This window comes from Ascaphus truei, chromosome 3 (assembly GCF_040206685.1).
Source record: "Ascaphus truei isolate aAscTru1 chromosome 3, aAscTru1.hap1, whole genome shotgun sequence".
NCBI classification, from domain to species: domain Eukaryota; kingdom Metazoa; phylum Chordata; class Amphibia; order Anura; family Ascaphidae; genus Ascaphus; species Ascaphus truei.
In genome coordinates, this window is record NC_134485.1 from 422,077,762 (window position 1) to 422,103,327 (window position 25,566).

General features: G+C 44.3%; 1 protein-coding gene across 1 annotated transcript; it reads left to right on the top strand.

Annotated features, from left to right (window-relative positions):
* The first annotated feature begins 427 nt into the window (after positions 1–427).
* On the top strand, positions 428–1,402 carry LOC142490828 (olfactory receptor 52D1-like). The gene has a single exon (XM_075593249.1). It carries the CDS (start codon positions 428–430, stop codon positions 1,400–1,402), a length of 975 nt encoding a protein of 324 aa, XP_075449364.1.
* Positions 1,403–25,566: the final 24,164 nt, after the last annotated feature.

The following is a 25,566-nucleotide window of genomic DNA, read 5'->3' on the forward strand; positions in this document are numbered from 1 at the left end:
ATGTGTATTTGTTTCTGATTTATGGACCTCACAAGAAATATCCAAGAGATACAGGTGTAGCAGATGTTATTGAACACACTGACGCACATCAGGGAGTGACATTTCACATTAACCACGCCCCTTTCATTCATGCGTAATCCAATTATAATGGTGTCTGCTCGCCCTGAAGGTTGTGTGTTGCGCTGCTACTCCCCAGCCGGAGCACTAACGTCTGCTACATCTGTATAACACCATGTATACTCCAAAAGAGTCATTCATTTTCTTTTTAAAATACACTGCATTAAAGTGCCATCAAAGAAGACCCATTTTTAGATATATTGGCAACATGAAACATTAAACAATATGTGATTTTAGTGGGAACCAAAAGACTAAGTTCCATGTTTTCTTTTCCTTTTTATAGGAGCCGATATCCCAGAGAGCAATAACAATGGAAAATTCCACGTTCCCGCATCCTTCCATGCTCAGAATGATTGGCTTTGGGGAAATGACAGCAGTAAAATATCTGTACAGTATCATAGCTTTGGTTGGCTATGTGATGACCATTCTATCCAATAGTGCAGTGATCACTATTGTAGCGTTACACAGAGGATTGCAAGAGCCGATGTATATCTTCATTTGTGCGCTGTGTGTAAATGGACTCTACGGCAGCACTGCTTTCTTCCCCTGTCTAATTGCCAATCTACTTTCTGAAATCCAAACAGTTTCTTACATTGGCTGCTTGACTCAAGTGTTTTGCATTCATACTTATATGGCATGTGAACTAACCATATTAGCAGTTATGGCGTTTGATCGCTATGTATGTATCTGTAACCCTCTTAGATATAACAGCATTATGTCCTTAATCACAGTTTTCAAACTGGTTGCTGCAGCCTGGTTGTATGGTATTTTACTATTTACCATACAATTTATATTGACAATTAGGCTTCCTCTGTGTGGCTCAGTCATAGAGAAGATCTACTGTGACAACTGGTCTGTAGTTAAACTCTCCTGCATTAATACAGCAGTGAACAATATCTATGGCTTCTTCCTCACTGTAATACTGGTTGTGTTGATACCAGTGCTGATATTAGTCTCTTATATACAGATTCTGAGAGTGTGCATCAAAGCTTCAGAAGACACCAGAGCCAAAGCCTTGCATACCTGTACTCCTCATCTGATAACTCTCATCATCTTTGCTACGGGTGCACTTTGTGAGATACTACTCCACCGTTTTAAATCTACCATATTACCTAATGAACTGAGGATAGTCATGTCAGTGCAGTTCCTTGTGGTGCCACCACTACTGAATCCTCTTACCTATGGGCTGAAAATGAAGGAAATAAGAGTGAAAATTGCTCAGTTCCTGCATCCAAAACGCATCACAGCACAGAGTATGAATACAAGAAATGTATGGGCATTCTGATTTTTAAAAGTGTATTCAGACCAACATGGCCCGAATAGAACTACTAAATACAGTTACATTATATCTATGAATGCAGTAGACACTGGGCTGATGGGTTGCCACTATGTCATATGTTCCCCTCATGTATCATTTCTTTCTAAAGTGTTCCTATATTTCACACCTCCTTCTAATGGCCCTGCTTCCTATCCGCTCTGCATGTACTGTAGCTATTGTTCAGTTGGCAGTGACATCTTTATCTCAGGTATTACCTTTCAATTTAAACCCTGCCTCCTGCCTAATACTCGGAGCATATAATGATACTTTAACAAACTACAGTATGTTGAAATCAATAAATATCCAGAATATTACAATATACAGTAATGCAACTCAATATAATATTCACAAATAATCAAGAATGTAAAAATATGTCTATGAGCCTATGCTCTAAGTGTCCATAAGCCACTTATCGAGCACTTATCGGCCAAAATGCCTACCATGATTCTGTAAGCGTTGATAAGTGGGCGATAAAAGACTGAATCGCCAACATTTTGAGTCTTCAAAAAAAAAATCAGAGTGAGCGGTGATAAGCCACTTATCGGCAGGTTCTGAAACTCGTGCAATTCTAGTAGCCATGAATAGTTATTGGGGCCTATTGTGGCTCTAGAATGGTGAGTTTATCCCCATATCCTCATGCCAGGAAAAGTTGGCATGAAGGTGGTAGAAGGAAGAACCTTCTGCGAAGCCGTGAGACGGGACTTAGAAAAAAACATGATTTTTTTCTGCATTGGATTGATGCAGGGAGTCTTCAGAGCTGATATCCATTAATATCAGCACCGGAGAACCCCAGCATGAATCCCATGCAATAAAAATACATTTACAGGCAACTTCATTACCGTTGCAGCTAACAGCTAAGTGAATGAAGGGATTAACCCCTCCCGCTACCCACCAAGGGCCACATACAGAGGCGACCAACTTTATTCTAACTCGGCTAGTTCCGCAAATTTCAGTATATCCCGGTGATGTTCGGTTTTGTATCGTTTTCGGCCGGAGTGTATAGCGTTATTTTCCCGGCTGTGATTTAAGCATTTTATTCCCGCTGGCTGCAATACTGCAATTCCGTGTAAAAACACATGGGGGCGTTTGCGAGCTGTTGTGTTTGAAGTCTAATACCTTCGCGGTTCAACCTACACAGTCTGTGCGCCCGCAGTAATAGTAAAATTGCATATTTAATTTATTTTAAAGTACAGTACTGTAAATGCTCGGACCCTGTTGGGGTGAAGTGAGGGGGTTCCTAACATCTGGGGCAAAAATAATTTTATTTATAGGTGCCCTAGAACAGAAGTTCCCACGCCAATTGTCCGTGAACTTGACCGAGGCCCTAAGTAGTTCCCACGCCAATTGCGTGAATATAATTTAAAATAACCCGTTCAGTGGGTCTGAAAGTTGCCTGGTCCTCATGCAGAAGGACCCTTGCCAAAGTGGCAAAATATCAGCTTTGCACGACCCACGGAACCGGAGATCCAAAAAGAAAGTTTAAAAGCACATTACCAAAGTGGCTTTTTTTCTGCCATGCAAGTCAAGGGCAGAAACCTGAACTTTAACATTACCCTGACTCCGTTCTGTTGCCACGAGAGGGTCGCAATTTGCCATGCAATCCTGCCGCTACTAGGACTACATGGTGACCCAATATGGGCCCTCTAGGTTGAACAGAACCGGACTTGTGGGTTCCAGGTTTCTGCTCATTCTGACTTAGCCGGTTCAAAGCTTTGTCCACCATAACGCTCAATGCTAGGACCCTCCTCGCCGGCGTGACCCTTTCTCGCCGCCATTACTGCTCGGACCCTGTTGGGGTCAAGTGAGGGGGTTCCTAAAATCTGGGGGCAAAAATAATTTTATTTTTTATTTATTTACATTTTAAATTTAAATTTATTTACAAATACTGTACAATGTTGAAACATTTCAAGTGCACAGCAATTATAACCATCAACACACAATAATACACACTGCAGCCTTTATTAAATTAATTTTATGATGAACTGCCTTTTGAAATTACAGTGCTTGCTGCTAACTATTTCAGCCACACACCTCCAGAGTTTTTAATCCCTCCCTAGCCAAGCGTCAATGGTCTGACTCACCCTATCCTGACAACCCCCCCTCTCACTACTGGGTCGTTAACCTTCTGCATATTGCCATTGTGTTATTAATCCACCCCTAGCCCAGCTTCAAATGCTCAGTACGCCTGCGTCTAATCACACCAACCCCCTCCCCCAACCCTTAGAGGCCTGCTTTGGAAAATCCTCTCTTGAATTTGAAATGTAAATCTGACTGTGATGTGCACAGCACTGTAAGAATTCAGCGTAAACTGATACATGTTTTCACACCCTGATGAAATACAGTGTCAGCCAGTATGGTTTACAGTCACATGTTTTAATTTAAATACAGTACATTCTTTAATATCTTTAAAATAAAAATATATAAATATATAAATATAACATGTTCTTTTATAGGTGGAGTCAGTACAAAAATATTTATTTACAAATACTGTACAATGTTGAAACATTTCAAGTGCACAGCAATTATAACCATCAACACACCAGGACATACGTGAAAACGAGTGGTAACTCTCAATGTATTACTTCCTGGTAAAATATTTTATAAATAAATAAATAATAAACAATAATACATACAGTACTGAAGCCTTTATTAAATTCTTCTGCCACATTGAATTCGGAGAAACTTTTACAAAACATTTGTAAAACATGGAGATACCTGAAAAATGGACGTTTACACTGTATGAATATTGATTTATAATACAGTATACAGTATATATACTGTACTGTGTATAAAATCTGTTTGTTTTTGGTGCATGGGGCACAGGGAGTTAAAGTGACTTGCTTTTTATACTGTATTTGGGGCTTGTCTTTGGGGGTTTATTCATCAAATTATTATGATGAACTGCCTTTTGAAATTACAGTGCTTGCTGCTAACTATTTCAGCCACACACCTCCAGAGTTTTTAATCCCTCCCTAGCCAAGCGTCAATGGTCTGACTCACCCTATCCTGAAAACCCCCCTCTCACTATTGGGGTGTTAACCTTCTGCATATTGCCATTGTGTTATTGATCCACCCCTAGCCCAGCTTCAAACGCTCAGTACGCCTGCGTCTAATCACACCATTCCCCTCCCCCAACCTTTAGAGGCCTGCTTTGGAAAATCCCCTCTCGAATTTGAAATGTAAATCTGACTGTGATGTGCACAGCACTGTGAGAATTCAGCGTAAACTGATACATGTTTTCACACCCTGATGAAATACAGTGTCAGCCAGTATGGTTTACAGTCACATGTTTTAAATTAAATAAAGTACATTCTTTAATATCTTTAAAATAAAAATATATAAATATAATTTAAAATAACCCGTTCTGTGGGTCTGAGCTGGTTGAAAGTCGCCTGGTCCTCATGCGGAAGGACCCTTGAAATAGTGGCAAAATATCAGCTTTGCACGACCCACGGAACCGGAGCTCCAAAAAGACAGTTTAAAAGCACATTACCAAAGTGGCTTTTTTTCTGCCATGCAAGTCAATGGCAGAAACCTGAACTTTTACATTACCCTGACTCCGTTCTGTTGCCACGAGAGGGTCGCAATTTGCCATGCAATCCTGCCGCAACTAGGACTACATGGTGACCAAATATGGGCCCTGTAGGTTGAATAGAACCGGACTTGTGGGTTCCAGGTTTCTGCTCATTCTGACTTAGCCGGTTCAAAGCTTTGTCCACCATAACGCTCAATGCTAGGACCCTCCTCGCCGGCGTGACCCTTTCTCACCGCCATTACTGCTCGGACCCTGTTGGGGTCAAGTGAGGGGGTTCCAAACATCTGGGGGCAAAAATAATTTTATTTATAGGTGCCCTAGAACAGAAGTTGTGTGAAACCCAGTGATTCAGTATGGCGCTAAAACACAGTGATAGTGATATTAAATAATATATTGTGTAACTGAAAGAAACTCTCAACCTTCCAGGGAATATACACTGATTCCCTCACAAAACCTTTGGATCCAGGGCAGGAAGGGAGCAGGATCGTCAGGAACACCCAGGAAAAAACATATAATAACAAAACATAGTGTAGTACTTAAAGGCAATTATGGGTCAAAAATCATGAAAAACTTGGCTCTTATGGATCGCCTATTTACAAAAAGTAGGATAAAAAACAGCGTTTTTTTGTGTGTAAAGTTGAATAATATATTCCTCCGCCTAAGATAGCAGCATACAGCAGTCACTGATGATGGTAAACTGGATAGTGTGATCGCCGGGGCTTTCGCTCTCACAGAACAGCAACCGCATTCATACAGAGAGGAGAGGGAAACATAGTGTGTACCAGGTAACACCAAAATTTTATAAAAGTAGCATAAAAATGTGTACTCACAATGTAACGTATGAGCACATTCACATAAAGGTTTCATTGAATATCAGGCAGCTACACAAACGGCTTGGCAAATGGAAATAGAACGTCCTCCACTCCACTCAGAGGGCCCTCTCCTCCCCCCCAAGACCTGGAGGCTGGAAGGCTGCTGAAGTACAGAGGGGAAGAAGCCTCTTCCCCAAACAGAGGGGATCTCTGAGTGGAGTGAATTGTGCGCTCATTGCTCTTATTTTACAATGTTGCGGATCTTGCGGCTGTGCGGTCTGGCAGTAAAAAAACAATGCAGAAAGTCTGTACTTTTTTTACACTGTCAAAGGAGCAAATGGAAACAATGGGAGATAATTCAACATGTTCTTTTATTGTGGAGTCAGTACAAAAACATTTATTTACAAATACTGTACAATGTTGAAACATTTCAAGTGCACAGCAATTATAACCATCAACACACCAGGACATACTTGAAAACGAGTGGTAACTCTCAATGTATTACTTCCTGGTAAAATATTTTATAAATAAATAAATAATAAACAATAATACATACAGTACTGCAGCTTTTATTAAATTCTTCTGCCACATTGAATTCGGAGAAACTTTTACAAAACATTTGTAAAACATGGAGATACCTGAAAAATGGACGTTTACACTGTATGAATATTGATTTATAATACAGTATACAGTATATATACTGTACCGTGTATAAAATCTGTTTGTTTTTGGTACATGGGGCACAGGGAGTTAAAGTGACTTGCTTTTTATACTGTATTTGGGGCTTGTCTTTGGGGGTTTATTCATCAAATTATTATGATGAACTGCCTTTTGAAATTACAGTGCTTGCTGCTAACTATTTCAGCCACACACCTCCAGAGTTTTTAATCCCTCCCTAGCCAAGCGTCAATGGTCTGACTCACCCTATCCTGACAACCCCCCTCTCACTACTGGGTCGTTAACCTTCTGCATATTGCCATTGTGTTATCAATCCACCCCTAGCCCAGCTTCAAACGCTCAGTACGCCTGCGTCTAATCACACCATCCCCCTCCCCAAACACTTAGAGGCCTGCTTTGGAAAATCCCCTCTCGAATTTGAAATGTAAATCTGACTGTGATGTGCATAGCACTGTGAGAATTCAGCGTAAACTGATACATGTTTTCACACCCTGATGAAATACAGTGTCAGCCAGTATGGTTTACAGTCACATGTTTTAAATTCAATACAGTACATTCTTTAATATCTTTAAAATAAAAATATATAAATATAATCTAAAATAACCTGTTCTGTGGGTCTGAGCGGGTTGAAAGTCGCCTGGTCCTCATGCGGAAGGACTCTTGCCATAGTGGCAAAATATCAGCTTTGCACGACCCACGGAACCGGAGCTCCAAAAAGACAGTTTAAAAGCACATTACCAAAGTGGCTTTTTTTCTGCCATGCAAGTCAATGGCAGAAACCTGAAGTTTAACATTACCCTGACTCCGTTCTGTTGCCACGAGAGGGTCGCAATTTGCCATGCAATCCTGCCGCAACTAGGACTACATGGTGACCGAATATGGGCCCTGTAGGTTGAACAGAACCGGACTTGTGGGTTCCAGGTTTCTGCTCATTCTGACTTAGCCGGTTCAAAGCTTTGTCCGCCATTACGCTCAATGCTAGGACCCTCCTCGCCGGCGTGACCCTTTCTCGCCGCCATTACTGCTCGGACCCTGTTGGGGTCAAGTGAGGGGGTTCCTAACATCTGGGGGAAAAAATAATTTTATTTATAGGTGCCTTAGAACAGAAGTTCCCACTCCAATTGACCTAGTTCCTACGCCAATTGCATGCTCATTGCTCTTTTTTTACAATGTTGCGGATCTTGCGGCTGTGCGGTCTGGCAGTAAAAAAACAGTGCAGAAAGTCTCTACATTTTTTACACTGTCAAAGGAGCAAATGGAAACAATGGGAGATAATTCAACATGTTCTTTTATTGTGGAGTCAGTACAAAAACATTTATTTACAAATACTGTACAACGTTGAAACATTTCAAGTGCACAGCAATTATAACCATCAACACACAATAATACACACTGCAGCCTTTATGAAATGATTTTTATGATGAACTGCCTTTTGAAATTACAGTGCTTGCTGCTAACTATTTCAGCCACACACCTCCAGAGTTTTTAATCCCTCCCTAGCCAAGCGTCAATGGTCTGACTCAGTCGTTAACCTTCTGCATATTGCCATTGTGTTATTAATCCACCCCTAGCCCAGCTTCAAACGCTCAGTACGCCTGCGTCTAATCACACCATCCCCCTCCCCAAACACTTAGAGGCCTGCTTTGGAAAATCCCCTCTCGAATTTGAAATGTAAATCTGACTGTGATGTGCACAGCACTGTGAGAATGGGATGAGGGGATAATTCAACATGTTCTTTTATTGTGGAGTCAGTACAAAAACATTTATTTACAAATACTGTACAATGTTGAAACATTTCAAGTGCACAGCAGTTATAACCATCAACACACAATAATACACACTGCAGCCTTTATTAAATTATTTTTATGATGAATTGCCTTTTGAAATGACAGTGCTTGCTGATAACTATTTCAGCCACACACCTCCAGAGAATAATACATAATGCAGTCTTTATTAAGTTCTTTACATTTGTTAAACATGGGGAAACATGAGTAATGCACATTTATAAGAATATGATTTAATACTATATACTGTACAGTACTGTAATGTACTGTATAATATATATACTACTGTATATATTGTATAGTAATATTATTTTTCCTTCTTTATCTTTTCCTCATTCTGTCTGCAGTACAGTAGTTCATTGAGAGAGGAGAGGTTTTGTGTACATCATTACTGCTGTTTATATACTGTACATTTGACTGTACACGCAGATTTGACGGGACACAACGCCCCCACCTCCCCCTAGGCCACCCTTTTTCCTGGAATGACAAGAAAACAAAAACTTAGTTCACTTACTGTACTGTACTGTATGTGCGTACTGTATTATGGCAGAACTACTGTAGGTGGCTGGTGCAGCGTTCTCTGGAAAGAAAAAAAATGGAGCAGTTAGTAGGCAGTTACTGTAGTACTGTCAAACTAGTCTACTGTACTGTATACTCGAACTACTGTATACTCTGACTATCTGGAAAGAAAACATCTGTGCCATACTTACCTGTATCATACTGTACTTACACTGTACTTACACAAGCACTGTACTACTTTCCTGATGCTTGCCCATTACGCGCGATGACAATGGGCAACACAGTGGCAATATGGTCTATATATTTATTGCAGCGTTCCACGGTGAGTACATCGTTCCAAAAACTCAGTATGGCTTTAAACAACTCGTCCTGTTTGGAGGGTTTCGCCACTTTCCAGATATGGTCCTTCAGCTGATGCCAGACCATTTCGATCGGATTGAAGTCTGGCGATCTGTCATTGGAAAGAAAGGACAATTGGTTTAAGAGCTAAAAACAGTGGGGAACAAAAATGGGACACGGTTTACTGCACTTACTCCGCTGGCGTCTTCACCCGGTTGATGCCGTGCTCAAGGATATGCGCCGTTGACGCGGTGTGCTTGGGATCATTGTCCTGGTAGAAGCGGTGACCATTGGGAAAGTCGCGTCTGATGTATTGCACTATCTCGGGCACAATGTTGTCTTGGAAGTAAGCTTTATTCATGATTCCTATAGCAAGAAAAGAAAAGTGCTCAAAAAACTGCACAATAGTACAGTACAGTGCATACGGTAAGGCAACACTAGTCAAGTACAGTGTATTAGGCGGCATTATATTTGATACATTTTACCTTCAAAGATGACAATGCATCCCGGTCCACGCCTAGAGATGGCACCCCACACATGCAGCTTCACAGGGTGTTTTTGCCGCGGCTTCAAAGATATGCAGCCTTTTTTGTTGAACGCAAATCTTGCAAATCTCTCCAGCGACACAGTAGACTCATCAGTGAAGATGCAATCCTGGAAAGTCTCCCCGCTGTCGATCCATGCCTGTGCCTGGAGCACTCTTTTGATTTGTTTGCGTCCCGTATCATGGGGTACGCTCTGTAATGACAAGGAATATTTTTTTTTAGCGGTACAGTGCAGTACAGTTTGCTAAACAACACTTTTACCTCTTGTACTGTCCAGTACTAACCTCACACGTCCATATTTCCATCCAATGCTGCGTCTCATCTTCTTTATGCTGCTCTCGGATACAGTCAGATTGTGCTTTTCTTGCAGAGTGTTTTTAACCCTTAATGCACTCCTCTCATCATTCTCCTCACTTATTTTGTCCACCAGAAGAGTTGTCTCCCTACAATGTAAAGAAATTATATTGTTTTATTAATATGCAGCAATATAAAATGTATATAAATGTAATGTTGTAATATACAGTAAATATAAATATACTGTACAAAAAATGTATACTGTTGTGTTGTACTATAAATATAAATATATCCTATATACAGTATACCGTTGTAAGATTAATTGAAATATACAAAAATGTATACAGCTGTACTATAAATATAAATAGACAAAATATATATACTGTTGTACTATAAATATAAATATACAAAATATATATACTGTTGTACTATAAATATAAATATACAAAATAAATATACTGTTGTAATATAAATATAAATATACATCCTAGATATACCATTGTAAGATTAATTGAAATATACAAAAAATGTATACAGCTGTACTACAGTATAAATATGTTGTAATATAAATCAACAGAAATAACAACAGTATTACAGTAGATACAGAACTGTACTGTAGATGTACAGTACAGTTTTCTATATATTTTTTTTTTGTTAAGTTTTATAAATATACTTACGCGTTTGTTACCCTTGGTGCCTTTTTGCGGTCTCTTTTTTTTCCGTATGCATGATAGCTCACGGTGGCTGCTTTCACAACGAGGCCAGAAGTAGCTAACCAGCATTGGATATCTGCAATACGGTGTCCGCTCGTGTACATCTCCTTCATTCTCATGCTGAGATCCTTGGAAATCTTTTTAACAGGCATTGCTGCGAGTAGAAAGAAATACAAACACAAGAATGTATATTCAATGTTTAGTCGATGTGTATTCTATGTGCAGTGAATCCACAAAATGGATGGTGTATTTATACGTTAATGACTCACATTTGAGTACGCCCACTTTCAACACCTGTACCTGGCCGCCATGCATAAAAGGTCACACACTTTGCATAGCCCACCACTCGCTGATCTTTATCTGAACTTGTCCTTGTCCAGATACTGCATTGTGCCACCCGCTTCCATGGAGCATCTCCGGTTCTATGGGCGCAAGAACACTCTCACCTCTGCCGTGCCTGTCACACTGAAAAAGCGAAAGGCGGTTGCCGTTTCCACGCCAAGGGCAAAGCGACAGGCTAAGGCCAATAAAGAAAACCTTATGCTGACCCCAAAGGCTAAGGGTTGTCTTAGACGTCAGCCTTATTATGTGAAGAAGATATACGGTAATACGCTCTCTACACAAAACGAATGGCAGCCATCCCATCGAATCCGCAGACCACTTCCTCACATATGCTTCGACGACTCTGCTGTAGCTGTCCCAGAAATCCCGGAAATCTTCATCCCGTCTTCTCCACCCCCATCTTCTCCGGTTCCATCTGATGACGCTGCCGCCTGTGAAATCCACGGGTCACTGTCTCCTTTGCGCTTAGAAGACTCTGCTTCTCGCCCGGAAATCCAAAGGTCACCTTCTCCATCCCTCTTCGACGACGCTGCCGCTTCTCCTCTACCGGGTATCCACAGGTCCCCTCCTCCACTTTGCATCGATGCCGCTTCTGTCCAGGGAACCCCCATCTCATCCTCCATTGCACCCATCCCCCCAGATGTCCAGACGCCATGCACAAGCAGCTCATTAGACCGGATACTGAATGGGATCACTTCGGATCTCCCCGGGAACTCTATTGTGCTGGCAAAGATAGATCTGCTTCTGGAGACCATGCTAAATGTGGAGCAGTGGATGCAACATATGGACCAACGGATGCTACAAATGGAACAACGGATGGATCGACGGATGGAGAAGATAGAGGCTGACATAGCGGGCATACATTATTTGCTCGGTGTTAATGCCCCTGTTTCCCCAACGCTGGAGCAGGGGGGTGACATGGATGTGATGAATGGGACATTCGACCCCCTTCCATCACCAAGCTCCCCCCCTCCACCAGAAGATGCAGTATACATGTATGCCATTGAGGAGGACATGACAACCCCGTCAAGACCACGCCAGGAGACAACCCGGCCACCACGACTGGAGGAAAGCTTCCTCCCAGAAAACCTACCATCGCCCGTCGCCTAAAGCACACCCGTTCCCAAAAAACCTACACCGCTCGCATAGAAACAGTGCCCGACATCACCCTGTGCGATCTGCCACCGGCGCTCAGGAAAAAGTATAGGGTGAGGAGTGCTGGTATACCCCACAAGTATGCCTTGATCATTTTTAAGCACCATGTTCCCTACACATTGTACTGCGAGTGGGTGTTCAAAGTGAACTACGATGGGAATCGCCAAAAAAAGGCAATATGCAGAAGGTTAACGACCCAGTAGTGAGAGGGGGGTTGTCAGGATAGGGTGAGTCAGACCATTGACGCTTGGCTAGGGAGGGATTAAAAACTCTGGAGGTGTGTGGCTGAAATAGTTAGCAGCAAGCACTGTAATTTCAAAAGGCAGTTCATCATAATAATTTGATGAATAAACCCCCAAAAACAAGCCCCAAATACAGTACATTAAAAGCAAGTCACTTTAACTCCCTGTGCCCCATGCACCAAAAACAAACAGATTTTATAAACAGTACAGTATATATACTGTATACTGTATTATAAATTAATATTCATACAGTGTAAACGTCCATTTTTCAGGTATCTCCATGTTTTACAAATGTTTTGTAAAAGTTTCTCCGAATTCAATGTGGCAGAAGAATTTAATAAAGGCTGCAGTACTGTATGTATTATTGTGTGTTGATGGTTATAATTGCTGTGCATTTGAAATGTTTCAACATTGTACAGTATTTGTAAATAAATGTTTTTGTACTGACTCCACAATAAAAGAACATGTTGAATTATCTCCCATTGTTTCCATTTGCTCCTTTGTCAGTGTAACAAATGTAGAGACTTATTGCATTGTTTTTTTACTGCCAGACCGCACAGCCACAAGATCTGCAACATTGTAAAATAAGAGCAATGAGCGCGCAATTGGCGTAGGAACTAGGGAAATTGGCATGGGAACTAGGTCAATTGGCGTGGGAACTTCTGTTCTAGGGCACATATAAATAAAATTATTTTTGCCCCCAGATGTTAGGAACACCCTCACTTGACCCCAACAGGGTCCGAGCAGTAATGGCGGTGAGAAAGGGTCACGCCGGCGAGGAGGGTCCTAGCATTGAGCGTAATGGCGGACAAAGCTTTGAACCGGCTAAGTCAGAATGAGCAGAAACCTGGAACCCACAAGTCCAGTTCTGTTCAACCTAGCGGGCCCATATTCGGTCACCATGAAGTCCTAGTTGCCGCAGGATTGCATGGCAAATTGCGACCATCTCGTGGCAACAGAACGGAGTCAGGGTAATGTTAAAGTTCAGGTTTCTGCCTTTGACTTGCATGGCAGAAAAAAAGCCACTTTGGTAATGTGCTTTTAATGGAAAAAGAAATGTATCTAGAGGCGCCTGGAATAGCCATAAATACAAAAGGATATATGAAAACCAAGCCTGTTGGCTGATGGGGTGTTGCTCTTCACGATGTGCTTTAAAAGAAAGAAAAAGCACAACACATACTGTAGCGTAATACTGTAAATGATCAGACAAACAACATTTAAGACAACATATAACAGCTGAGAACAGTTGGGTGAAATTACACAGTAAATAATTTAATAACAATTAATAATAATTCATATTACACATGGACATATAATATGTGGACAGGTAAATAAAATAATGATTGAATTGCTCCGCAGCACCGATGGTGACGGTTGCAATGCCCACTCACCAGATGGAATAGGTAAGCAGGCGGTGGATAATTTAGAGAATATCCCCTCTCGTTTCGGTAAGCTGCTTCCTGCTGGCTGGCGTCTCCGTTATTGCGTGTGTGTAGGCCTGTATGCAGGATCTCCCGCGGCACGCTGTGAAGGACGCCCAGATGGTTAGGAACGGCTACAGCTGATTCGGCTTGCCGTCGGCAACAGCAGGCTAGCTGGTTAGCAGTAAACGCAGATTCGGCAATGCGTGAGGGGAATCACCAAAGGTTGAGGTGCAGAGTACTAGAATCGCAACCCTACGCGTTTCGAAAGCTCTCTGCTTTCTTCCTCAGGGGTATGTGAAGTAAAAAGTCCAAGAAAGTCCCTTAAATACAGAGTCTGTAATTATAGGAATTAATTTCACCTGCAGTTTGATGCACATGCGCATTGGGCTAATGAAATAGTTCTTAAGCATGATTGTGCAATCAGGCACATGCGCAATGAAATGTTCATGTTGATATTACAAAGTGCTGCTGCAAATCTGTATAATCAGCTGATACACGAAACGGACATACTAAAAACATAAACATGACTAACTTGTACTATAAACAACAATATACATATGATAACTATTATTATTAATATAATGTAACTAATTAAAAAATGTGAAATGAATTTAACTAAATCTTTAGGATATACTAAGTGATAAACGACATAATAATACTACTGTGATAAACATAGTAAATGTGAGCTATAGTGAGGAAGATTACATATCAAATACAAGTGTGGAAATACAAAAAACTGTGCTCTATAACATACAAATATTTTTATACAAGTAATATTATATAATTTCTTAAAGTATGTGTGGAGGAGCCTGATTATAGCAATCAAAAAATGGCCAATAATGGTAATTTGTATGCAGCCAATAAGGATACTGATGTGTCTATCCTACCAAAAAGGCTTTTAAATCGAATTCTACGTTTAAGCCCATTGGGGATAGAGTGCGTAATTCGTAGATCCAATAGGATTCTCTTCTCCCTAATAGGCTCAAAGTATTGCCTCCTCTCCAATGTGGAGTAATGCATTCTATAGCTACGCATTTTAAACCCTTGGGATCTCGATTGTGCACTTGTAGAAAATTATTGGACACATTGTGTGTTACTAAACCAATTTCTATATTGTATATATGTTCATACAAACGTCTTTGGATGGCTCTAGTGGTCATACCCACATACTGCAGACCACATGGACATTCAAGTAAATAGATAGCAAAAGAACTGTTGCACGTGATGTGTTGCCTAATTTTATAAGTTTTTTGAGTATTGTTTGAAACAAAATCTGTTTTTTTGAAGCTATATTTACATGCCGTACATTTATTACAGATGAAGTACCCCCCACAGAGTGCCGTTCTACGATGGATAGGTTGCAGTGATGGACAGCTAGATGCCAGTCTTTGTCCTATATTAGGGGCTTTAGTGAATATAATATGTGGATACTCGGGTAAAATACCCTCTAGTTCTTGATCCATTAAAAAAGGATAAAGAACTAGAGGGTATTTTACCCGAGTATCCACACATTATATTCACTAAAGCCCCTAATATAATATATTTAACATATGGTATTACACATTACGTCATCATCTTCTTGGTTAGCGCTTCCTGTTTTGTTGTTTTTAATGTGCTTTTAAACTGTCTTTTTGGAGCTCCGGTTCCCACAAGTCCGGTTCTGTTCAAACTAGAGGGCCCATATTCGGTCACCATGTAGTCCTAGTTGCGGCAGGATTGCATGGCAAATTGCGACCCTCTCGTGGCAACAGAACGGAGTCAGGGTAATGTTAAAGTTCAGGTTTCTGCCATTGACTTGCATGGCATAAAAAAAGCCACTTTGGTAATGTGCTTTTAAACTGTCTTTTTGGAGCTCCGGTTCCGTGGGTCGTGCAAAGCTGATATTTTGCCACTATGGCAAGGGTCCTTCCGCATGAGGACCAGGCGACTTTCGACCCGCTCAGACCCACTGAACGGGTTATTTTACATTATATTCGCGCAAATGGCGTGGGAACTACTTAGGGCCTCGGTCAAGTTCACGGACAATTGGCGTGGGAAATTCTGTTCTAGGGCACCTAGAAATAAAATTATTTTTGCCTCCAGATGTTAGGCACTGTATACCAATCTACAGTATACTGTAGAAGACACATAATGAAACGATACTGAACATTTAGATTAAATGCATAGTTTTATTTTTTCGGGTTTATTACACAGTTTACTGTACGGCCGGAAAACATCAGCATACAGTACAATATTATCCATCGAAATCCCCCCATTAGCTATTTTCTTTTCTGAGGAAAAACAAAAAAAAAAAGTTTTAATGTACAGTAATGGTCAGCCCCCTAAAGAAGTACCCAGCCAGCCCCACCAAAATAATACGGCAACAAAACAGTACTCACCATTGAATTTCCCATTCAGATAGCGCTGGCGCCAGTCCACTGCCAGTCCAGCTTTCTTCATCATCCACGTTGATAGTTAGCAGCGGGACTAGTCCATCTGTAGTCAGCAGGTGAGGCGGGAAATCGCTTAGGTACATGCAAGCTTCATCCAAACTGCACGCGAAATCCGACTCATGCTCAGGGTCAGGGTTGTCACTGATGGTGGGACCATCATTGGAAGCCGGTGCTGGTGCTGGTTCTGGTGCATTGGTTGGCAGCGACTGTCGCTTCTTAGTTGGTTTTAACATGACCCTTCACCCTTTGCCGCCTCCATAATCATAGATACCGGAAAAACCCGGTGATACACACCAATACCCTCCAACAAATTGGGGCTCAATACGGTGAAAACAGGGATCGCTAAATAACCTTTTCCTTACTGCACGCTTCCAGGTATGAGGAGTTGGCGAAAATTTGTAATAGTCATAGTTTTCAATAAAATACTGATAAATTTGAGCAACTGTTGCCATCTTCTCCTCTGTTGCATTAATCGCGGCCCATATTAAATAAGCGTAGCTTCTGTCAGGTTTTTGGAAAGCGGGCTGCACTTGAACACTCATGGCGGGCGGGTCTCTGGAGAATAATGTAAGCGAAACTAGTCTTTGTCTTTATTTAATATGTAAAGCCTAAATTGATAAATTTTTGCAACTCTTCCTTCAGTCTCAAGGCCAAGGCCAAGTTACAATGGCACACTGTGGTACAATATCTTTTTTAAACGAAACACCTGCAAGCCCACACCTTACTGATTCGGCGCATTACAATTCATGAATGTATGCCATCTGGCGGACACGCGAAGCATTGCAGCCTAATAAATCCTGAACCATTATAAATTAATACATCAGCCGCGCGTCAGCCGGGCATGACCCCTGGCTTGGAATGCGGCATGCTCCAGGTGAACAGTGTCACATTCCAGGTACCTTCCAGGTACAAACCGGTGATTTTTTAGAATAAAGTCTGCCGCAGCAGTACCCCCTTCACTCACACCCGATACCCACAATAAACACTAAAACCCACCTCCTCTAGCCCCAGATGATTGATACAAAAGGCCGTGGTTGTTCGGGGGTCCTCAGGTGGTCCCCGTTGGTGCCTGTGGACCCTTGGATGGTCCCATCGGGTGTTTGGAGGTCCTAAGGTGGTCCCTGCTGTTTCTGTGGGCCCTCGGTTGGACATCGTGGGTGTCCTGGGTCCTCAGGTGGTCCCTGCGGGTATCTGAGGTCCCTCGTGTGGTCTCCGTGGGTGTCCATGGGTCTTCAGGTGGTCCCTGCGGGTGTCTGGGAGACCTCGGGTCGCCGCTGGCCTGCGATACCAGTCGTGTGGGATTTTGTTTTGCCAACATTTAAATAAATACAACCCCCCCCCAACACATACATTAATGGTAAAAATTATTATTATACAGATATGGATACTAGCTCATTTGCCCATTATTAAATCAAACATTAGCCAGCCAGCATAAATAAAGTAAATAAACCTTTCTACTTACCCCTGCCATCATGAAGGGTGTCCTCATCAGCATACTGCAGGGCCATATCCTCCGTTGCCAGAAAGAATACAAGAAAATATACAATCTAATGGTCCCTAACCTTTTAGTCACCATAGCAGTTAATTATCACAATAGTAATTAAGGGGTTAACCCACCCTCCCCGCTACCCACCCGGGAGGCCTAAGCACCCACCCTGGGATCACTATACCCATTGATTGGCATAGTGGTATATCATACCCATATAATATGGGCATGATAGGCCACTATAGCATCTTCCAGAGAGAAACAGCATCGACGCAACACTGGTCTCTGTCTGTAGTGTGGCAAATCCGGACATCAGGTACTCTTTTGCCCCCACAAGTCAGGAGAATGCCAACTCCCAATGACGTCCAGGGGAATCACATTGGAAACACTTTCTACATCCCTTTTCATAGAAAAACTGCTGCCAACAAGGATCTTGCTTCCTGTTACGCTTTCCGGCGAGGGCTTCCACACTTCTGCGATGGCATTTCTGGATAACGGTTCAGGAGGCAATTTTGTCAATCCAGCTTCACCAAGAGGAATAACATCCCCCTCGTTCGCATTAAATGCCCTGTGGGGTTGGAAGCCATAGATGGTCGGCCTCTGCAACCAGCATATATCTCTTTACAGTATGTATATGGAGAAATTAATCCCCTTGTGGTGCTGCAGGAAATTATTGAAAGTCCTATTGTATTAAAAAAATATCATCAGAATCCCTAAATAGGATGAAGTCCATTCACAGGCTTTATTATAAGATCAGATAAAGAACTATTAGAATAGAAACCAATAGGAGTCTCACAATAATATGAGGCAACCCGTGGACTCAAATAACAACCAGCAGCTCTAGTCAAAACCATGTAGATTCCATAGGCAGTGAGCCAACCACAGGAAAATATTCACTTTACTCACGGACAGTTTCATGATTGGAACCATAAATCTCATCCTGCGTGCATCCCGTCAATGAAATCCAAAGCAGTAGGTAGAGAAAAATATGGAGCACTGCAGCTGAAGAACTGGAGGCAGGATCAATTATAAAAAATAAAAAAGCTTTATTTGCAAAATATGCCCATGAGAGAGCTAAAAAGCATTCTGACGCGTTTCTCGTTGAACTGGTGCTTTATCAGCGAGAAACGCGTCAGAGTGTTTTTTAACTCTCTGTTGGGCATTGTTTGCAAATAAAGCTTTTTATTTTTCATAATTGATCCTGCCTCCAGTTCTTCAGCTGCAGTGCTTTATGTTTTTCTCTACCTACTGCTTTATATCTCTTTACAGACCATTCTGTAAAGACCATTCTGGTACAGATGAGGACCACACAGAAGAGATTCAGCTGGATGCCATCCACATCCCTTCGGTGGATGTGATTCTTGGGCTCCATGGCTTCAACTTCTCAATCCACGCATCGATTGGTCTGAAAATTGGTCTGAGAATTGGTCCTGTGGATCTCCTTTTGTTCCAAGAACTGCGCTGTGCCCATCAAAAGTATTTGTGGAGTTACTGCTCCCAAAGAAGAGAAGGTAAAATTGCCAGAGTTCTACGTCGAATTTTGCAACATTTTTAATTAAGCCAGATCTGAGGTCTTACCACCGCATCGTTCTTTTGATTATTCTATTGACTTGCTTCCCGGCTATGTACCTCCCAGGGGAACTTCTTACCCACTTTCCCTTCCTGAGACTAAAGCTGTGAAGGAGTACATCAATGAAAATGTACAAAGGGGCTTCATTCAAAAATCTTCTTCTCCAGCCAGCGCAGGCTTCTTCTTTGTGAAGATAAAGTACGGGTTGCTACGACCATGTATTGATAACAGAGGTCTTAACAAAATCACCATCAAAAACCATTATACCTTACCACTGCTTTTTGGAACTTTTCGAGCGCCACCAGGGTGCCAACATCTTCACTAAATTGGACCTCCGTGGGACGTACAATTTGGTAAGGATCCGTCAAGGTGATGAATGTAAAACAGCTTTCAATACCTTCACGGCCACTATGAATATCTCGTCATGCCCTTCGGTCTCTATAATGCCCCTGCCATCTTCCAAGACTTTGTTAATGAAGTCTTCAGAGATCTGCTCAATCAATTTGTCATCATCTATCTGGATGATATTATGATATTTTCTAAATCCTCACAGGAGCATGTCAACCATGTCAAACAGGTTCTTCTATGCCTACGTGAAAAACCATTTGTTCGCCAAGCTGGGAAAATGCAAGTTCCACCAAACTTCCACTGCGTTCCTAGGATACATCATTTCCAACACAGGTCTCATCATGGATCCCGCTAAGGTAAAGGCGGTTCTGGATTGGCCTCGTCCCACTACACTAAAAAGCCGTGCAGCACTTCCTGGGGTTTGCGAACAACTACCGCAGGTTCATTAAAAATTTATCCTCTGCGGTTGCTCCCATCACAGCTTTAACTAAGAAAGTTGCGGATTGTGCTTCATGGTCCCGAGCAACTACCCAAGCTTTCGATCACTTGAAATACCGCCTTCAGTTCTGCACCTATCCTCATACATCCAGACACCAAGCTACCATTCACCTTGGAGGTAGATGCGTCAGACGTCTGGGCCAGTGTTACAGAGGCGACCAACTTTATTCTAAATCGGCAAGTTCCGCAAATTTGGGTATATCCCGGTGATGTTCGGTTTTGTATAGTTTTCGGCCGGAGTGTATTGTGTTATTTTCCCTGCTGTGATTTAAGCATTTTATTACCGCTGGCTGCAATACTGCAATGCCGTGTAAAAACACATGGGGGCGTTTGCGAGCTGTTGTCTTTGAAGCCGTCCCCTATAACCCCTAACATACAGTACTGTACATTTTTATTTATAGTGTACATGTGCAGGGAGTCTCCGGAGCTGAACCGCATTGGTTTCAGGTCGGGGGACCCCCTGCTCCCCGAGATACAGACCCCTTTATGAGGTGCCGGTATCCCTCTGCGTTTAAAAGTCCCGATCACGTGACCACGGCATGTAAACAAAGCAGAGGGATACCGGCACCCCATAAAGGGGCCTGTATCTCGGGGAGCAGGGGTCCCCGGACCTAAAACCACAGCGGTTCTGCTCCGGAGACCCTCTGCACATGTACAGTATAAATAAAACACATATATAAATAAACACTCGTTCCTTACCTTAGCGGCTATGTGCTATGGTAACAAAGCAGCATTTCTGTATTTTAATAATATTGTACAGTGAGCAGGGGGTTCCCTGAGCCAGAAGTTAATGCTCAGGGGACCCCCTGCTCCTGCACAATATTATTAAAAATACAGAAATGCTGCTTCATTACCATAGCGGATAGCCGCTAAGGCAATGAAGGGTTAAGGTAGAATAAACAATAAATACATTAAATACATATTTTTAATGTGTGTGTTAAACCTCCCTGCCTTCACTGTAATCTATGTAAAACCACATCACCCCATTGTGTATTTTAAACCTCCCTGCCTTCACTGTAATCTATGTGTAACGGGTATTCCACCCCTCCCAATCGCATATACAGTGAGGGTGCGGAGAACATACGTGTTACCAGGTGTGTGTGGTGCGTTACCTGTTGGTTCACAGGAGGGCTGAGCTTCCGCCACGGGGAACCTGGGGCAATTACAATACTATGGACAACCACTTACAATAGGTGCAGCGCCTCCACCTGCGATGGCTCCCACCAAAGGGGAAGTGGATCCTCGCAGGACAAACACAATGATCACATACACAATGGGGTATAATAACTGAGGACTTTACTAACATGTAATACGACCCATCACATTCATAACATCACCTGTGTCCCTCTCCGGCGGAGACACTAACCGTGACGTCTCACAGGACGATTCCCCAACACTAGGTGATCCCACCCAGTGTCCAAAGAACCCCACCCAATGTCCCGCACTCTTGCAGAGAGTCAATGGGTGACTGCGCAGTCACTATTAAGCTAAGGGCCCGGTGGTGCACTTAGAACTGTAGATACCTGCTGAGCACTCCAGTGCTCGGATCAGCAACGCTTCACAAAGGGTCAGACGCGTGATGAATCCGTCTGATCCTATCCGGGCGATATTCTCTGTGGACTCCCAACGTGGGTCCGAACTCCGTCACTGGAACCGCAGCATCCGCTGAGTCCCTCTCTAACGATACAGCAACGTGACACACCCTGCACTACAGGCCGTCCCTATAGCACAGCATCCTGAAGTGGCTTAAGGGTCAATCTCCTAGGGCATTCGGGGTTGCCTATCCTATATAGGTAGGTCTTGTACCCACCCTACTCATAATACGGGCCCTGGGCCATGGATCCCCGGATTGGTTACCGCTATGAACCCCCCCTCGCCTCGCCACTCGCAACACGGACCCTGGGCTATGGCTCCCCGGATTGGTTACCGCTATGAACCCCCCAGCTGTCTCGTGCCACTAACTTACAACAGGACCCTGGGCTATGTCTCCCCGGATTGGTTACCGCTATGAAACCCCCCAGTTGTCCCTATCTTCCCTTCTGTTCCCCAGTTGCCAACTAAAGTAAGTGACAGGTTCCCTATCCTGAGGGCTGTCCCTGGCAACACTCACACTACTGGGGGACTCAGGGCTATCTTGGGCCAAGGGGGTGCTGGCCTAGTACAGGGAGTCCCTCGCTCCTGTACCCTACCTCCTTCCCTTGTCTGCTCCTTGCTCTCACTGACCACATAGCTGCAAGCCCGCCAAATGTATCTACTTCTCCTCCTGGCAGTCCTACAGCCCTATTGGCTCCTATGAGGCACCTGGTGCCTCCCTCGCTAAGCACTATGGGAATTGTAGTCCCTGGGCGCCTGTAATAACATTGGGGCCGCATGCGTGCCTTTCCTACACCTGCACTAACCCCTAATGGCCGCCGCAATCTCTCCCTACCTCTCGCGCGACTCTCCTGGCTGGCTCCTACACTCGCGCGATCACTGCGCATGCGCGAGTGGTGGAGTAATGGCGGCGCTCTCTTCGCCGGCCGCCGGGACCTTAGAGACACGACCGCGGCCTTAGCAACGGCCCGATCGCGTCCCCTGCAACCGGCCCGCTCGCGGAGACAGCGCACCGCTCCCTGCAACGGCCCCCACCCTTGGGATGGCCGTCGGGTCTGCCGCTGGCCTCCGGCAGCACCCGGTATCTCTCCTGGCCACGGAGGCTCCCTAGGAGGACGAAGGGGGAAACAGGTGACCTGGCTATACTCTCCCCCTGGTGAAAAACCCAACGTCCTCGCTTGGGGAACCACATAACCTGGCATCAGTTTACACAATAAAAAATTACATTGCATAATTGGTACACTTAGCAGATCGACTTTACCCTCACCAAAACATGGCATATCACACCCAGCAATACCCGACGCCAGCTGAGACCATTTGTGGGGTGCCCCTAACTGATCAGGTGAGGGTACCTCACTTTTGCATCCGTGAGCCTCCCCGGGGTGAATCTCTCGGAAAGCACACTCTGGCGTAACAGTCACTGCTTCAGTGCTACTTCCTCCCCCTGGTGGACGGAATAGCACAGTGTCCTTCACACCAACCTTTACTTGATCATCCATGGCCTGGAAGCAGCAGGCCAGGCGGCCAGGACCTTTCCCTCGGTCCACTACTTGACGAAGGGGCCGCTTCTTCTTGGGCGCAAAGGAGGCAACTTCTACTAGCTCCTTTGCCACATAGTCCTTGTCCCTACATACGTGCTCAGCTTCCACTGAGAAGCGAGAATTGGACACTGTCTCTTTACTCAAAGTCTCTGCTTCACCTGGCAGGGGGTAAAGGGTAGATACCTTACCACTGCGGTGATTCACGGTGGCCAACAGGTCCTCGGGGACGCTGTCAGTTCTCACCTCGGCTGTCGCGGAACCTGCCCCCTGTACTTCTTGGGCAGTCCACTTACTGTCTTGAAACTCGGGAGCGTTGGATCCCAGTCCTGGGACCATATGGGTTGGAGCGCACAGGCTCATACTCAGTTCAGGAGCCGTAACTCTGGCCTGTTGCACGGCCACCTCCATCGGAGCCTGTGGGGAGCAAGGGGGTTCCTTACCACGCTGCTGGCTTGCGATGGGTTTCTCTTCCTCTGGAACACTGTCAGGTATCCTCGGTGCTTCACCAGACACCACGAAGGAGCGGACGGTGCTCTTCACCTGGATGATAGGTGGTAGGTACTGGTCCACTCGCACTGCAGGACAGCTATCTTCTAAGGGGGACACCTCCACCAGGACGCGATGTCGAGTGGAGCCATTCGCCCGGGTGTCGAGACTTAAGAAGCTATCGTGCTCCGCAGTCACCTGGAGGCTCACACCCAACACCCCTGGGGCAGGCAACTCACCCTTGTCGTCGTCAACAGGTACTGATCCCAAGCCTGGGACCGATGGTACCTCTATAGGCCGGACTGGCCGTAGTAGGGCACACAGGCCCACAGCAGGCTCTGTATCCGCCGATACAGTGGGTTCAATGACATCACTAAAAGAAGATGGAGGTACAGACACCTTACCCTGTGAATCCGCTGTCTCCTCTGTAACATCGCTGGGGTGGTTCGCCGGTAGGCGCATCGCCACCGATGTGTCACTCGGTTCCATAGCTAGCTTGGCAGGTGATTCCTGCTCAGGAACCAGATCTAGAATGTTCACGAGGGCATACGGGCCCTCCAAAACCTCCGCTCTTGAGGTAGGTATATTAGCATCATTGACCGGCTCAGTAGAGGGGTTCATCGCATCTTCCTCGGTGGGTTCCGTAGGCTGCAGCATCATGGGCTGCAGGAACTGTGCTCCGCAGCAAACACTCTTGGGTCCCCAAGTCAATTTTCCACCTGGGAAGTCACACTGAGTACAAACACATTGTATGCACACCTCTTTGTCCACCCTTACCACCTGCTTGTCTATTGGTGGCCCACAGGGGTTAAAGTCCATACCACCAGACAAATTTAAGTCCTTTTGCAAACATGGGCACAAAAGAAAAGACAAGCTCCCTCCTTTTCTACGCCATGCTCCATACAGCTGCGGGTGTGTTTCTCTGCATCCCGTACTTTCCTTAGGAGGAACAGAAATTGCTGATAGCTGTTCACTGTGCTCACTCACATGGCGGGGGCGGGGCTCTGGTTTTCCCGCCAACCCCGGACAGATTTCTGCAACCTTTTTCTGAGCAGCCTGGCAGTCAGAAGCACATGTGCCATTTTGAGTGGGCGGGAGCCGCCATTTTAGCTGTGACTCACTGTTAGCATTCCCTGCTGCAGGAGCCTCCATTTTGACTACAGTCCTGTTAACTACACTGCAGCTTTTTGCATAGATCATGAGACAGTCCCTAGCGGAGGATTCGGGTAGGGTTAATACATGGGGAACAGTCTCTAGGCATATGTCACGCTTGGTGAACAGGAGATAGGTAATCCCCCGGCCGTCAGTATCCAGCTTATAGTCTGTCACCCGGGCAGTGGCCAATTCCGGGCAAGTTCTTACTTGTGCGCGCATTGTGGACAAGGCCGTATCATGGGATACTCCGGCCACTACAAACACGCGCCTTGGGGATAATTGCCGCGCTAAGGCCCAGTCATCGACGTCTTGCTGTGTCGGCACCGACATGATGAAAAATATGAATCGGACAATTTAGAAAAAAATGGAACAGGGCACCCCAGGTCTATCTCAGCAGCGCCTCCAAATGTAACGGGTATTCCACCCCTCCCAATCGCATATACAGTGGGGGTGCGGAGAACATACGTGTTACCAGGTGTGTGTGGTGCGTTACCTGTTGGTTCACAGGAGGGCTGAGCTTCCGCCACGGGGAACCTGGGGCAATTACAATACTATGGACAACCACTTACAATAGGTGCAGCGCCTCCACCTGCGATGGCTCCCACCAAAGGGGAAGTGGATCCTCGCAGGACAAACACAA